The sequence below is a fragment of the Strigops habroptila genome, chromosome 1, assembly GCF_004027225.2.
Source record: "Strigops habroptila isolate Jane chromosome 1, bStrHab1.2.pri, whole genome shotgun sequence".
In the NCBI taxonomy this organism is placed as follows: domain Eukaryota; kingdom Metazoa; phylum Chordata; class Aves; order Psittaciformes; family Psittacidae; genus Strigops; species Strigops habroptila.
The window spans coordinates 116652408-116669338 of NC_044277.2; the positions used below are offsets into that span (position 1 = coordinate 116652408).

The window sequence follows — 16931 nt, forward strand, 5'->3', positions numbered from 1 at the left end:
AACGAAACACATATACCTAATACGGGCGTGGGAAAGGAAAAGCTGGTTTGTTAGATGCTAAAGCAAATTGGAGTAAATCAACCGCATCTGTGGGCTGTATAAGCAATACTACTCTGCTTTTCCCAGTACCATTTGGACTAAACAATGTTACTTTTTTATTTAAAGTGTTTTCTTCTCAACAAGGGGCCACCACTTCCCAATCTCAGAAACACGCCCCAGAATATGTTAATTAATTGTATTGTGTCTCTGAAAGAAAGAGGTTGCCAAATGCAATAAAAAAAAAAACAGTCTTCCGATCAGTGAGCTGCGTTCCCACTGCCAGCGACCAGCTAATTTCAATTCCACATATACATATATTTATATACACAGAGATCCATTTCCTCTAGGTACGACTGACCATTTAAAACTGACTAAGAGCGAAAGTCTAAGTTGACCACATAGGGTGTATCTGGGAAGCTTAACATTCCTGTCGAATTAAGCACGCAAGCCTCGGATCACTTTTTGTCAATCTTACTCTGGTACTTCAGAGTCGGGAATGTGGGTAATTTTTATATCGTGGTACTTCCCAATTAAAAGCAACAACAGTGCTCCTTTGTGAAAAAAACTTAATATACGAAATGCGTCAACACATTCCTCACAGATACAAAATAAAGAGCAAAGAAGAATGGCAACACACAGTCTCTCCCTATTTTTTTTTTATCTTCCCTTTCAATAAGATAGTTTTCAAATAGCGATATATTGTTTTAGTAAATACAAGAACATTAAATGTCCTTTTGAATGACGCTTTCCTAAATTTGTAGTTACCTTTTGATAATTGCCAAGCAGCAATCAAGAGAAAATGCATCTCCGGAATACTCAAGTAGGAGAAGTAAAACAAAACCAAGCAACACCACCAAAAAAAAATCTTTCTTTCCTCGATCTTAAAGTTAATGCCTTCAGATGTTACCAGGGTGGTGTTTTCCTATTAAATATTACTTGCATCTCCAGCTTTCGAACAACATGGATGCTTTTTACCATCTAAACTGAATTGAGCTTTTATTTGGAGGAGTCCCACAAAAGCCTGCAAGTTTACAAAGAGTGAAAGAGAAGTCCCAAACTGTATTATCTTAAACAATGCAACTTCCCAAGTGTGTGGGGGGGGAGGAAAGTCACTTCAGAATTATTTTCAACTAGGTGATATCCGTAAACATCATCTTTTAATTTCTTTTACTTGCTGCTCACAATCTATGCAAAACGTTAATTTCTTGGCAATATTTTTAATTAGAAAAAAAAAACTAAAAATCTAGGCATCATTTCTAATCTTTTAAAAGAAATTCTCACGCACTCGAAGATAACTTGCTAAAAATAATCACAGTTCCCCTAGAAAGGATTTTCTTAAATTAACTAGTTCTCTAGAACTAATTCTTCCCTCATCACAAACACGAGCCCCTACCCGTTTTAATGTAATCTTCCAGAAACAACGTGCAAAGACATATTTTTTTCCCCTTAGAAGATCAAGGGCACTTGTTGGAAAATTTCTTTAACATCGAGTTACTCAATTCATCCTCTATGAAAATACATGAGAAAAGTTCAGGTCTGAAATGGCGTACCAAAACAATTTCTAATTATTTTCGGGGGGAGAGGAGGGAACAACAAACACTTCTCCCATAAAATAAATCTTTACAAACCTCAAACATCAAACAAACACTTGGGGGGGAAAAATCCATACACGGTGCTTGTATGGAAAACAGGATAAAATTAATGTTCATTTTTATAAACAGACCATTAAGACGAGTTCCTTCCAAAATTCTCTTTAGCTATATTTATTATTCCAAATCCAGTGGTGCGGAGCAGTTTCCCCCGATTTCTTTAAGAAGCCCTGTTCTAAAAATCCACCCACAAACAGATGTTACTTTATGTACAAATCCGCTGCGGTAGTGGGGTTTGGAGTTTTTTTACCTTTCAAGTAACACGTGAGCTACCGCCTCACAGGAGCTCCCTCAGTGGATGGCACTTCTAAAGACTCCTCTCTTTACTTATTTTACCCGTTCTCCTCTCGGAGCCCCCCGCGCTGCTGCTGCGGGCGAGCACACCGGCCCAAGGGGCCCGGCGGCGGCGGGGGCTCTTCCCTCCTTCCCTTGCTGCGGCCGGGCAAGCCCCACCGGCGGAAAGCGGCGCGAAAAGAGGCGCCGGGGAACAATGGGGAGCGCCTGGAGGAGCGCGAGCCCCAGCCGCGCTTCCCCCGGCCCCACCGCCCAGCCCTGCGCCGCTCCCGCCGCTTCCTGCGGCCTCGCCGGGGGAGGGGGGCGCCGAGCGCCCACCCCGCTCGCTGCCGGGGCGATGCGGCCCCTCCGTGTTACCTACGGCAGCCTGCCCGGAGCCCGCCCCGCTGACGGGAGACCCTCGCTCACCCTTGAAATCCCCCGGGCAAGCCTGCCAGGTCAGCGCCGCGCTGCCGAGGGCACCCACGGGTTTACGCTCTCAGCCGCTCAGCCCCCAGACTCTCCCGCCCCACGGCAAGAAGCAGTGCTGCAGGGCGAGAGGGGCTGCCCGGCTGGCCCGCCGCCAGCCCCAGCTCCCGAGCCTATCCCGGGGTCGCCGGTGCGGGCAGGCCGGCCTATGGGAGCCCTCAGCCCTCCGCCGGCTGCCCCCGACCTCCCGGCAGCGGCCCGCGCCCGGCGGCCCCTCGCATGCCGTGAGCACTACCCGCAGGAAAGCAAGCAGCACTACAGACGCGCCCCGGCCCGCGCTGCAGTGCGCGCTCCTTCCCTTCAGGGGACGGTGCTGCACACAAAAGGCGGCTCAGCATTGTTCTCCTCCCTGACCCCCAAATCCCCTTTTCCCCGCCGCGGAAGCCGGGGGGAGCGGGCAACGGGAAGGGCCGGGAGAGAGGAGGACGACGACGGGGAGAGGCCAAGTGCCCGCCACGCCGTAGGGTCTCCCGCCATCTTTGCCTTTCCCTATGCTCGCCTCGTGGCGGGCCCACAGCCTGCCGTCGAAGCCCTCCGGGCCCGCGCTCTCACCCCCTTCTGCCGCAGCTACATCGAGGCCCTGGCCCCAGCTAGCCCCGCCCGGGCACCGGGTCCCCGCTGCCTCCGCTCTCTCAGCCCCGGAGAGAGCGGAGTCCTTCCCATGAACGGGTCCTTCGCGTGTCGCTTCACCCCAAACGCCCGCTGAGGTGCCTCACTGCATCCCCAGAGCCGCCTCCTCGGGTTTCCACACGGGATCACCCGCTCCACACACCCACAGCGGGGAAAACCCAAAGGAGGTCCAAGGTGAGGTACTGCTTGGAGGTTTGATGCTCAGATTGATGCAAAGCATACTGCGCTTTAATCCTGATGGGCCTGGATGGAGACCCAGCAGTGTTTAAACTACAGCGCTGCCTACCCTGCAGCCTGCGACCCGACGTCCAGCGGAACAGCATGTTCCTTGCCGCCACGTTAAAACCACCACAGAGCGGGAAAACTAGATGCCGGGACCCAGCGGAAAACTCAAAGCACGTGAGGAAGGGAGCGGGAGCCACGACGCAACACTGAGAAAAAAACCACAGCTCGATTTAAATAATTGCATAATATTAGGATTTAACTTATACATGTTTACATTTGTGTGATTTGATTAATGTCACGTTTGATTTCCTTAAAGCCACTGACAAGGTACTTTAAAACAGCAGATTAACGCCTGCCGGTGATATTCAACAGGCAGTTCCTCCTCCCGGCGCCGCCTGCCCCTAGCCCGGGCAGGTAGAGCGCTCACGCAAGCCCCTCTCCCCACACCACCTCTCCCCTCAGCCGCGGGGACCCCACGACGGCCCTTCGCTTCCCCGCGCCCCGCGGGGCTCCGTGTGCCCCTCGCAAGTGACGGACACCGAGGGCACTCCCCCACAGGCTCTCCCCGGCGCGGGAGTCAGCCTCCGTTCCAACGGCGCCAGGCGGGCTCTCCCGGCCGCCCCACGCCCCGTTCAGACGTGGGGCCGGTCCCGCCTCAGCCTCTCCCACAGGGACACCCCGGCTCCCGCCGCCGCCCCCGGGCTTCTCCGGGGGGGGGCAGCGGGAGGCAGGAGCGCGGCCGGCGCGGGGAATTGTGGGTAAGGAAAGTGGTCGGGCGGCAAAGGAAGCGGCGGGCGGGGGGGAAGGGGTGAAAGGTCAGCGGCCGAGAGCCCCCGCGCCCGCGCCAATGGCGGGCGGCGCCTCAGCGGGCGGGCGGGCCCCAGCGCCGCCGCCGCCGCCACACGGACCGGAGCGGCCCGGCCCCGCCGCGCCCCGCGCTTCTCTCACGGCAAGTTGGGGCTGCCGCCCGCCCCGGCTGTAAACACCGAGCGTGTGTGTGTCCCCTCCGGGCGGCCCGGCGCTCCCGGGGGACGGGACGAGGCCCGGACGAGCCCGCCGCCCTTTGTAACGGTTCGCGGCGAGGCCGCGCGGCCGGAGAGCAAGCGCCGGCGGTGTTTGTTTGCACACAGCCCCACCCCCACCCGCGCCTCGTGCTTTGATGCAATTTATTTGATTTGCAAATAATTGCAAATCTTTTTCTCTCCCCTGTTCCCCCCTCGTCCCCCCCCCCCCGGCGCCTCTTCGCCCGCCACCTCGGCAGTTACCAGGGAGATCCGTCCTGCCCGGCCGCCGCGGCCGGCCGGGGACACCCCGCACGCAAAGGTCCCGGCTCGGGGACGGCGGCGGCGGCGCCCGGGACGGCCCCGCTCGCGCTCGCGCTCCCGCCGGCGTGGGGATTCTCCGGTGAGTTCAGAGCCATGGAAGCAGCAAGTTGTGCTCGCAGCGGGCACCGCGGCGGCTCCGGCGGCGGACGGGGGGGGTTATATTTAAACCGCTCCGCAACTTTCTCGCCGCCGTCAGCACCCCCGCCGCCGCCCAGCCTCCGGAGGTAAAGTTTAAGCGAGTCCCCCCCGCCAGCCCTTCGCAGCGAGGCTCCAACGGAGGGGGAAAATGTGAAACGTTCAGACGGAGAAGTGGTTCCCTTTGTTCTTTCATTGTTTCTACCCGAACTGGCGGACACAAGGACAGACACTTACCTTCTCTCCTTTTTGCTCCAAAACACGCGCGTTCCCATCAGCTTTAAAATGCACTGTCCGCTTTGGAAGCGACTACAAATGTCGGGAGAGTTTGTATTCCATTCTTTTTCGCTCCCTGCTCTTTTTAGCGTAAGATTAAGTTGCCGAGCACGTTGTTGCAAGCTGTAGCCCCCCGCCTTAGTGAATGGTCACGTTTAGGACCCTCCAAGTCCATCCTAATTCTGCCAGTAGAATTGAGGGTATTGGAGGTCTAAACTTTCAAAAGGAATAGGGCCTGCGTGTATCTAGCAGACCTGAAAATGCATTCCCTTCCTCACTCACTTTCACTAAACGGATATAAACATTTCACCCCGGACAACTCAATGAAATATACATTTTAAAACTTGAATGTAGAAAAGCTGTTCCCTCAGTTCAGATAAGCGAAAAGCAAACTGGCGTGCAGAAAATCTACCTCGGTGTATTCTGCAGCGGGAATCGTTTCTGTCTGGAGTTTGAAACGAACAAATAAATAAGAGCATCATGTAGAAATGTTAAGCGTAAAGTTTAAAGGGAAACAACCTCTGAGGGGGCGTGCTACCCGGGGTGGAATGGAGAATTACAGCTTTTGAAAGTGTCCCTTTCTCGCAAAAATTACTGCTTTTCATTTGTTCCCCCGTGTGACCCAGGCAGGGGCGAGGAACCCGTTTTCCGCTTTCTTTGTAGTCCAGCCGGCGTTTCGCACCCAGCCACACCGGCGATCCCCCCCCCCCCACCTTGCTTTAATCTGATTACGGTGAGATTTGCTGATACAATGAATATTTGAAATGATCCTCGTGTCTTAGCGAGCGGGGTGCGTTTTCAGGCTCCCGGTTCCAAGGCTGCCCGACACAGCGGGGAGAGGAGCGGTGGGGAGCCTCGGCGGGGTGCCAGCCGGGGGGGTGGGGGTTTGGAGGGGATAAGGGGGGGGGGGGGGAGCCCCCTCCTCCAGTGCCCAAGGGCGCCGGATTAATTCAGCCCAACTCCCTCGGCTGGTGGCTGGGGCGGGATCCTTAAGTGCCTTTTCCCCCCGCATCATCACGCCTTTGCCAATTGAAAAAATAAACAAATGAAAAAAAAAAAAAAGAAAAAGAAAAAAAAATAAAAAAGAGGATGCAGGCGACCCAAGTAATTGTGGGACCGGGAGTACGTGTTGTCTCACACCCCCCTCCTCCTCCTTCTCCTCCCCCTCCTCCCGATGTGGCCTTAACAGCAAACTGGAAGGCCGGTTTATTTCATAGGGCCATATTACAACCACCAAGGTAAATAGGGAGTCGTGGGGGGAGAGCGAGGGAAGAGGGAGGGGGGGGGGGGCTTTTCTTTGATAGCGTTTAATTGGAATTGAAACATTCTGGAGCTGTAAACATTCTTTATTTAGTCAGCACACATAAGCGGGCATTGTTTTATCACCATCATAATTACGGTGTCCTTTAAACTGACTGATAGCGGAGGAGATAAGGGAATGCGCCTGTAGCTCCGGATCAAATCTCGCTGGCTCTCCCCTCTCCCCGGGTCACCGGGATCCGCACGGTCCTTGGAGATGAGGAGCGCCGGAAGATTGTGGCCTGGCCATCCCTTACGTCACGAAAGTGATTTGTACCACATTGCTAATTTGGTGCAATTCATAACCTCCCGATCTCCAACGCTTACAACCGCTTTTCAGTTTGCAGGGTTGGTTTTTGAAGATGCGGTTCCCCAGCGTAGCAATTCAGAGCGATCACCTATGTGCAGGAGAGGATCTTATTTCCCAATGTTTATTGCTTTACCTTTGTCTAATTAAAAATGCAAACTTTTAGGATCCTTTCAGAACAAAGCCTCACCAAATCCCCTTTACGTCCAAGGATTTGCAAATTTATAAAGGCTGCATTGAATTCAGCATGGGTCAAGGGGCAAAAAAAGGGTAGAAGGTCACTGCATTTTGATTATGGGTCAGTAAACAACATGGCATGTAGTATGTGTCCAGAAACTCCTGGCAGTATCAAACTCAAGAAATAGCCTTAGTCCGTGGTGATTCTAAATTGCACAAAATTCTAGTGTGCAAGTGACACCCCAGCCCCCATGGAAATAAAAAAGACAACTTAAAAAGCACTTAGCAGAGCTCTGCATTGCTGCTTTGTTTACCAAAAAAAAAAAAAAAAAAAAAAAAAAAAAAAGGAGGAGAAGGAAAAAAAAGAAGAAAACCAACCCTGAAACTCCATGTAGGCATGAGTGTTACCCAGATTATGGGGTTGGGTTGGGGTTTTTTTCAGGCTGATGGTTGGCATTTCTTTGTCCTGCACATTTAGGAGATTTAGTTATATATTCTGATTTGTTGTCGTATTCGACATGACGGCAAATTTTAGGTACTACGATCACATTTGGCTGACTTTAAAATAGCAGAAGGATCCTATTATACTTTCTTTGACCCTATTATATTTACGTTACTGGACTCTTTGTGATAGCCTCTAGCTGCTTTCTATCTATCCGTGTCCTCCTTGAGCAAAATATGCCCAGGAATACCTAAAAGTAGGGTGTAGGGTTGGAAAACAAGTTCTCATTTGAAAAACGTGTTTCTGCCCAGCGCCATGTAAGCAAAAGGTTTATTTAATGCTTGTCAATACCTGAAGACGTGGTCCACCACTTAACAAATAATAATAATAAATAATAATAATCTTCTAATAATGTGGCAATCCTAGTGTGAAAATGCACGTGACCTCTTAGGTTTTCCCGGAGATTTTCCAAAGATTTCCCCCCATTAGTACAACCGGTGGTGGACATCACTGCTGCATTTCCTAGCGAAACGTTTGAAAGACTGTAAATGGTGTGTGCATTACTTCATTGCAGGAGGAAGAGGTCAGGCTGAATTGCACTGGTATTTAAACATAATCATGCTATGAAAATAAATCAAAACATCACGTAAAAGGAGTATTTTAAATGTTACACACATTTGCTTTCTGGAACGACATGGTTAAATACTTCCCCGCGAGCGTATATATTTTAACACAAGTTTACAAAGATGAAAGTATACGATTTCCAATAAATGGGAATAGGTCTACAGCGAGGTATTATGAATATTATTTAGCTCTTTCTTTTCTAATGAGGTTTATCCTTCGGCCAGACAGCTTCAAGACTGAAATACTACTGACTATAGAGTGTAGATTGCAGATTGCACGCTACTCAACGTGAAAAGGAGCACGTTTGATTGATAGTTTCTCTGTGTGTGTCTGTGTGTGTGCGCCTATACACACAACTCTCTGTAGTTGCATGTATATGTGTTTGGCAAAACCGGGCATCTCCGGCAGTCCTTATCTCAAGAAATGTGAGACAAACATCCATCCCTTTAATCATGTTCATCTTTGATCACCGGCGAGGGTGACATAGTCCACAAAATTAACAAAGAAACTCCCTTGCTTTTGAGGAATAGCTACATGTACATTTGGGTCTGCACACACGTGCACCACGGGCACACGGACACACGGACACGCAGGCATCCACCCCGACTCCCAGCAAGGAAATTATTGCATAACTTTCCCTGTAATTGATACCAGACACCTTTAATTTTTCATTTTCATTCTTTGGGCCGGCTTTCACATTAACAATCTAAGCCGTAAATGTTGGTGGCTATTGATCGCAGTCCCCTGTGTGCGTGCAAATCCATTTTCAAGTCCCCTGCCTGCTCAGGAGCGGGAGAGGCCCCTTGCACACGCATATGTGTGTGTGCTTGTGCAAGGGGCCTCGTCGGCTCCTGAGCAGGATCTGCCCCCAGCCTGCTTGAAGACGACCCCGGATACACAACGTGTGCTCATGGCCAAGGGAAAGCACGCACACACACACACACACAAAAAAGCCACAAACGATGGAGAAGTAGAGAAACAGAGGTCTCCGTACGAGATGCGGAGCAAGATCCGCAGCCCAAAGTGTGTGTAAGTAGCCGGCGGGATGTGTATGTAGGTTGGGCGCCTGGCAATTCCCAGGACTTACAGTGGGGCTCTGCTTGGCCCCCCGTGCCCCTGGCCGCACCTTTCGGGGAACCCGGGGTTTCCCACCGGTTCTAAACGCCTGGTAGCGCCGGAATGAAAGAAACACACAAAGAAAAGGCGTTTTTGATCGAGTTGCCGCATCCCGGTGCCGGGCTGTCACCGGCAGTGCGCGGGCGCCCGTGGCTCCCTGTCTGCGGGCGCACGCGTGGGGTTACACGGGAACCCAACTGCCGGGCTGAGAACGGGCTTTTCAGCCCATATCGGGGGTTTTGGTAACGTCTTGTGAGCAGCTTTCTCGGAGTTTACTGTTCCTTTACTGTTGACTCCATAGCCTTAACCTTAAAGCAGGGGGAGGAGAGCAGTGGGGAGGGGGTGGGGGTGTTGGCAGCATATAAGTACATCAGGAGGAATTTTTAAACGACCGTATTGTCTCTAGCTCTAGAAAGACTACGCTGATTTCTTTTTAGCGCCAGCAGCTGTTTTCTCTCGCAACTTTGCTTTCAGCCTCGGCAGACGCCAGGGTGGCTCTCCCACGGGCGAGGAAGAGGAAGGCGAGGCTGGGGGATCCCAAGGCAAGGCGAGGGAAGGCGAACTCCGCGGATGGTCTTGGCTGCGCCGAGGCATTGTTCGCTGCTGCCTCTCGGTTACGTTTAAAGGCTGAAATATCACGAGATCCACTCAATGATCCTTTTCTAATTCGAGGGACAAAATGTAATTTGCCGTAGCTCTGCTTCCTCGGATGGGAAGGCTATCCCCGGGTTCCAAAGGGAAGAGCTAGGCACCGCGGTTCGCACACACATGGATTAAGTTGAACAGCGGCGGCTACATCTGCACTGGGAGCAACAGTAGTCCAGGGCTGACTTTTCAAATCTCAGCCCTCCGAGTTAGAGGCTCCCTTGAATAGACTTCCTCCATTCCCGGATGCACTTCTCCAAATTCCCACTTCTCTCTAGAATTCCAGCGAAACTGGGGGCTCGCCTGTATTTCGCTTTGACGTGCAAACCCGCGGTTTTTACAGAGTGATTATGCGCTTTCTTTTAGCTCTACCTGACGGGGTAACACGAACTCCACGCACCATCTTGCCAATACACGGAGTGGATATTGACGTTTGGGATTGAAGATTTTTTTTTTTTTAATTATATTATTATTATTTTCTTCGTCGATTTTTTTCCCCCTCCAAGTCCCAGAAATATGAGCTGTCTCATTCATCTCTCGGATATGTGTCTTTCTGGATGTGCGGCGATACCCAAACGTGCTCGTGTTCGTACCCAGCGGAGCACTGGAGGCACGGCGGAGGTTGGCGATTTCTTTTTTCGCGGCGCCTAACGTGCAACCCGGGAGGAGCATCCACACACACACACCCCCCCCCGGTGCCACGGGAGAGGCGTGCGGCCATCGCGACATTGGCGAACCCCCCCGGTCCTGACACTCGACTCGTTTCACGTCCCTAAGAAGAGGTTAAACCTCCATGCTGCTTCTTCAAATTGATTTTAAGGGGCTGCTCTCAATGGAACATCAAAAAGCTGCGGCAGGGCTACTCCGGGCGGAATATGCGAGCTGCGAGGCAGCAGCATCCTAGCCCCTCGCAATACCCTACATTGTGTGTGCCAGCACTTTTTTGTTATTACGTAAAGGCTCCTGGAAGCACCTTGGATATTTTGCATTCTCCTTTCTCTGCTGGAAGCAATCAGCACGCAGGAATCCTGACGTGGGCTTCGGGACGATAGGACATTCCAGCTCGGGATCCAGCCCGGTTAATCGTGAAAAGTGTATACATTTCTGGCTTATCTATGCTTTGTTATGGGTCTGACGTGAGCCCACGTCCTCCTCCCCCCTCCCGCAATATTACAGGCAGAATTTCAGCTAAAAGTGTTACAGTCTCACGGTGCGGGAACCCGTGATATTCAGACAGCAAAATAACCTTAGTCCCAGCCTGTAAAAAAAAAAAAAAAAAAAAAGCTAATTAAGCCGAAGAGGAAAATCAAGAGAAACTCGAAAATGTAAGTATTCCCTCTCGCTAACAGCCGAGCATTTAACTTTGGAGCCTCAACAAGGGAAATACCGGGCTGCTCGGCACGTTTTCGCTAAGCTTCGTTCTCCACACAATGCAGAATAAAACGCTGGTTTAAAGCGGCCACGTTACCGAAGGATTTTCCACCGCTACTGGCAGACTTACGTCCTTTAAAATCACGGCATGCACAAAAGAGCAACGTTTGTCCAAAATAGGCTAAAAATACACGGAACGAGAGGGGGGAAAAGCGTACAAATCCTTCCTCGGAAGCTAGCGACAAGGAAGTCGGAGAGGTCTGAGTGTGTTTGAGCTCGGATTGTTTAATAGAAAGATTTATATACTAACTGTATTATTTACTTTGGGAGGGGAGGTGGCAGTATAAGGGTATGCTAATTAGTGGGAGATTTTTTGGGGGAAGGGGTGGAATATCAATTTTTATTGCATCACCTGTCAGGAGTGTCCAATCAGCGTTGGCTTTAGGGGAATTAATTGATGAAGGTGTCTCCGGACGAGCTCACTTCACTCTGTCATTTTATTTGTAGCTAAAGCAGCGGCGGGAATAGCAGCTGCATTTCTTTTCTCTTCCTCCCTTCACATTCCATTATCATAGTTTCCAATGGAAAAGCAGGGAATGAAAGGGAACAGGTACTGATCTTCAACAGCAACTTAGAGAAACACTTTGGCAAACCTGATTTTTAAGATTATCTATTGATTGTAGCCTCACGGTATTTTTATTTTTTTATTTATTTTTTTTTCAATTTTGTCTAAAGTTTGGCACTTCATTCACCAGGAATAACAGCCTTTGTTATATTTTATTAGCAGGATGCCTTGAGACAAATACAGCATCTGGCTGAGGATTGTGTGTGTGTGGCTTTTTCTTTTTTTTTTTTGGTCCTTTTTTTTTTTCCTTTTTTTTTTTTTTTTCCTCCACCTCTCTCTCACTCTCTGCAAATGCTGGGAATAATTTAATTCACGAAATGGGAGACCTGAAGTCGGGTTTTGAAGAGGTGGATGGCGTGAGGCTCGGCTACCTCATCATTAAAGGAAAGCAAATGTTTGCACTCTCCCAGGTTTTTACAGACCTGCTCAAAAACATCCCGCGAACTACCGTGCACAAGCGAATGGATCATTTAAAAGTAAAAAAGCATCACTGCGACCTGGAGGAGTTGAGGAAACTCAAAGCCATCAACTCCATCGCTTTCCACGCCGCCAAATGCACCCTGATCTCCAGAGAGGACGTGGAAGCCCTGTACACATCCTGCAAGACCGAACGGGTCCTTAAGACGAAACGGAGGAAAATCAGCCGGGCGCTGGCAGCCACCGACCTCCGGCCAGAGCTCGCACCCACCGACCCCTTCTCCGGCTTCTGGAAGGAGAACAAACTTTGGCTGGGCCTGCGGGACCCTCCCCGGCCCCTGCTGCCCGTCAGGAGGAAAGCTTTGCGTCCGGGGGACACAGCCTTGCTACCGGCCTCTCATCTACCTCACATTTTTAGTAAATACACTGGCCACAGCTACCCAGAAATCGCTCGGGCGCCTTGCAAACCCCCCGTAAACTATGAAACAACGCCGCCGGCGGGCAGCTGCGCGCCCCTCCGCGCTCGCCGCCCGCCCGCCGCCCGCCCCCCGCCTGCCGCCGCGCCGCGGCCGCGGCTCCCGGCCGCCGGCCCCCCGCCCCTGCCCGCCCGCTGCCGCCGCCGCCGCCTCCTCCACGGGGCGGCCGCTGCCGCCGCTGCCGCCGCTGCTGCCGCCGCGCTGGGCCCCCCCGGCGGCGCCCGCCGGGCCCTAGCCGCGCCGCGGCCCTGCCGGCCCCGCGGCGGCCCGCGGCTGCCGCTGCTCCGCGGCTTCGGGCCGCCGCCGCCCGCCTTCCCCGAGAGCGGCAGCAGCGACTCGGAGTCCAGCTGCTGCTCCGGCCGCGCCGCGCACGACTCGGACTGCGGCTCCAGCCTCTCCAGCTCCAGCGAGGGCAGCTCGGAGGAGGAGGACGAGGAGGAAGAGGAGGACGAGGAGGGCAGCGGCGCCACGGACTCCAGCGAGGGCAGCTCGGAGGAGGAGGAGGAGGAAGAGGAGGAGGAAGAGGAGGAGGAGGAGGAGGACAGCACCTCGGACTCCGACTCCAGCTCGGTCTCCAGCCAGGTCTCGGTGCAGAGCATCCGCTTCAGGCGCACCAGCTTTTGCAGCCCGCCTGGCGTGGTCCACGCCAACTTCTTGTACCATCTGGCGGCCGCCACCGCCCCCCGGCCCCCGGCCCCGGCCCCGGCGGAGCCCGGCGGGCTGCCCGCCCTCCGCGGCTCTCCCGGCGGAGTCAAGCCGGAGCTGCCGGAGGAGTGGGGCCGCCCCGGCTGGGCTCCCGCCGCCCCGGCGCTGCGCTGCTCCGGCGGCCTAGGGAGCTGCTTCGCGGAGATAAGAGATGATAGGGTATCCGAGATCACATTCCCACACTCTGAATTTTCCAATAATGCCAAGAGTACTGACCTAACAATTAACTGTGTTGCAAAGGGGGCCTCTTCACCTAGCCCAAAGACAAACAATGCATTTCCACAACAAAGAATACTCAGAGAGGCAAGGAAATGCCTTCAAGCAACTACTACACACCGTGCAGATAACAATACAATAGCTGCTAGGTTCTTAAATAATGATTCTTCATCAGCGGCAGCAAATTCAGAGAAAGATTCCAAAATCCCTCATTGTATTGAATTTGCCACGGATTTGCCCTCTTTACAAACGGCTCCTGAGGAGGATGCTGCTTCTCCAGGGGCAGCAGCAGCAGCCGCAGCTGAGCTCCAGTGCACTGATACAGGCAATAAGGCATTGCCATTCCTGCACAGCATTAAAATCAAAATAGAGGACAGCAGTGCGAACGACGAGTATGAGCCCGATCTTACAACACATAAGCTAAAGTGTGAGTGCAATGATACTAAGGATGAGTTGTACGGTGTGACTGAGGGTAATAACCAGGACGCTTTATTAACAGCCAAGGAAGATTCTGCATGCACTGAGAAAGAAACCACTTCCTTAAACCCACTGACTCAGAGTCAGGTCCTCTCATGCACTTTAGGTACTCCAAAACCTGAGGATGGGGAGTATAAATTTGGAGCAAGGGTGAGAAAAAATTACAGGACACTGGTTTTGGGAAAGCGACCTGTACTGCAGACTCCTCCAGTCAAACCAAATTTGAAATCAGCTCGAAGCCCACGTCCTACAGGTAAACCCGAGACACATGAAGGAACACTGGATGATTTTACAGTTAACAATAGACGCAAAAGGGTAGCCAGCAATGTAGCATCAGCAGTGAAAAGGCCATTTAATTTCATGGCAAATTTTCCCTGTCCACCATCACTAATTATTGGCAAGGATGGGGATTTGTTGCCAGCTTATTCCTTAAACACCACTAAGGATTCCCAACCACCTCACAAGGCCCATCCTGTATGGAAATGGCAGCTGGGCGGTTCTGCAATACCTCTTCCACCTAGCCACAAATTCAGGAAATTTAATTAATAAAATAGTTTGGAAAATATTTTCTTGAACCACCTTTAACTTTCTTACTTTTTTTTCTTTTTTCTTTTCCTTGTTGGTTTTTTTTTTTTTTTTTTTTTTTAAACTCCTCAGGATGGTTTGTACAAGCCCATTAATGCTATATCCACTTTTGGAATCCTGTTTTTATCACATTGTGAAGACAGAAACCGGATTACTGTTTTCTTTACCATTACAACAGCGGTTTTTTGTTTGTTTTGGGTTGTTTTTTTTTTTTTGGTTCTGTTGCCTTTTTTTTTCTTTTTTTTTTTTTTTTTTTTTTTTTTTTTTTTTTTGTTACATTCCACAGAGTACTTCAGGCTAAAGACTCAAGTTAAACTCAGTTATTATGGTAGAGCTGGAACACTTTACTGTTTAAATGCTAATAATGCACCAGTACCTCAATTCAACTGCTGCAAATAAATGTCAAAAGGTTGAATAATAAATATTAGAATGAGCCATTAAATTTATGCACTAGATTTCGAAAATGGAAGTCTAACTGTTAATTCAGTTAAAGTTTGTTAAGTTCCATGGTTGCACAGTAAGGGTTCACGATAATTCAATGTGGCAGCAGCCTACTTTTCGGGAGCTTTGTTTTCGGGTGCAGGGGTGTCTTTTTCCAAGAGCAGTTGCACTTACTCCTTTTTCTCTGGTTGGGAAAGGCTGGGGTCCGCCTGCGAGCCCAGCGCTGGGAAAAGCTGCCTCCTCTGAAACCAGTAAATAAATGTGGAATTCTATTTTGGGTAAAAGGGTGTCTTTTTACTTGTACAGCCACTCTTTGCAATTGGGAAGCCTTTTTGTTTCACCCAGAGGTCTCAAATAAGGTTACTGTTACCCACTAATGTCATGCTTAAGTTGTGGTCTGAACATGCCCCTTACAAACTTGCAAAGCAACTAAAATATTTGCCCGGCTCGCAGTACAATTTATGGTCCAGCCCCTCACGCCGGCTGGAGGAAATAGCGAAGCAGTAAATACAACACAGAAAGTGAAATGAGAGGCCGTGAGTGGAGAGAATACCCAAACCGAGAAGACCGCGTTACTCATAGCTTTTTTGGCACCAAAACTCAGGCGTTTCAACCGTGTTACACTTCCCGGTTCTACCCTCATCTCTCGAAATTTGTGGTCGTGGGGTGGTTTTTTTGCCATGCCATCCTCCCGATGGAGCAGAAACGTTTCTACTGCACGTGACAATCAGAGGCAATTCTCTATATTTGCACTTACTATCGAAATAGTCGAACAGGCTGACTTCTAGAGTCTAGCCCTCGGTAAGACATGCTGGTATAATATATTGTGATGATGGAAGCAGTAAATCAAAATTATGGAAATTTGCACTGTTGAAAAGCATGCTTTAGCTTTATTTTCAATTAAAAACACTGTTTAAAAAAAAATAACCCTGATTCCATACACTTTGAATTATTGCAGAGTTATCCGTGGTTTCCTCTCCGCTTGTAAGTTCCCTGTTTTTATTTGGAGGAAATACGCTTCAAGAGGTTAACTGTTTCCCTCCCTTCCCCCCCCTCCCCCCCCCCCCCCCCAACGCCACGAAAAGAAAGGGAAGGGGAATTTAAAAAGAGAGAGAGGGAAAGGGAGAGAGAGAGAGAGAAAGGCTGGAGGCCGAGGTGGAGGCCGAGCTGAGGACGGGGGAAGGTCTCTCTGGCGGGGGGAGGCCGGGTACAGCAACTCCGAAAAGAGCCTGCAAAGTTTGCAGCTTGAGAAAGGCAGTTATAATTGAGTTGCTGAATCAGCAGAGTTTAGGATGAATAATTGCTGGTTTCTTTCTTTGGATTAGCATTTTATTTATACTAGATCATTCCCAAATTAAATTTTAAGGATTCCACTCATCGATCAATCCCGGGAGAATAATTTATCGTAAATCAAAAAAAGGAAAACAAAGCAACAATGTAATGTTTACTGTGTGACTCAAAGTCAACATTTCTGCTGGCAATCCACTGCCCGGGTTTCAATTTTTTAATTCCTGCCTTTTGTGATGCCCTCTCCCAACCCCTCGTGTCTCTAAATATTCCAGGCAGTCACTAACTGATTTCAGCTCTGTTTACTATGGCCACACCGGAGTTTTCCTCCCATTGTAAAAGGCCTAGTCTAAGAATACCTGCAGCCAAATATATTTAGAAAGAGTAAACAATTGCCTTTCAGTGGAGTTACCCTTCCCCCCCGCATGCACACATACACACACGCGCGCACACACATCACTTCCAACTGCCAATTGCAAAAGGTGCACTGCATACTTAACCGCTCTGCTGAAATTACGATGGTCACGAAAAATCTGCTTACTGGAGTTGTTCTGAGATGAATGTTTACATTCGTGTGTTTAGAGCTGCACAGATTACAGCCTTATTTCCCCAGAACTGTAAATACGTACAAGGCGTACTGCTCAGGAAAGCCCCCCACTCCATTAGAAAGCTGAGTCTGC

The 16931-nt window shown here is 50.5% G+C and overlaps 1 protein-coding gene and 1 long non-coding RNA gene across 3 annotated transcripts; both read left to right on the top strand.

The window, feature by feature from the left end:
- The first annotated feature begins 3896 nt into the window (after positions 1 to 3896).
- Positions 3897 to 5526, top strand: LOC115608834. The gene is made up of 2 exons (XR_003991667.1): positions 3897 to 4063; positions 4567 to 5526. It is a non-coding gene; the product is annotated as an uncharacterized LOC115608834 (long non-coding RNA).
- A 640-nt stretch (positions 5527 to 6166) lies between these two features.
- Positions 6167 to 14503, top strand: SKIDA1 (SKI/DACH domain containing 1). 2 transcript variants are annotated; one of them, XM_030488201.1, is made up of 2 exons: positions 6167 to 6279; positions 9481 to 14503. In XM_030488201.1, the coding sequence occupies exon 2, from the start codon at positions 11965 to 11967 to the stop codon at positions 14482 to 14484; it is 2520 nt and encodes an 839-aa protein (XP_030344061.1). In that variant the 5' UTR covers positions 6167 to 6279; positions 9481 to 11964; the 3' UTR covers positions 14485 to 14503. The 2 variants fall into 2 exon arrangements, with proteins under 2 accessions (XP_030344061.1, XP_030344050.1); XM_030488190.1 differs by lacking the exon at positions 6167 to 6279 and adding an exon at positions 8870 to 8919.
- Positions 14504 to 16931: the final 2428 nt, after the last annotated feature.

Excerpts from the sequence above, each read along its gene's own strand:
- SKIDA1 (XM_030488201.1), top strand. The coding sequence starts at position 11,965 with ATGGGAGACCTGAAGTCGGGTTTTGAAGAGGTGGATGGCGTGAGGCTC.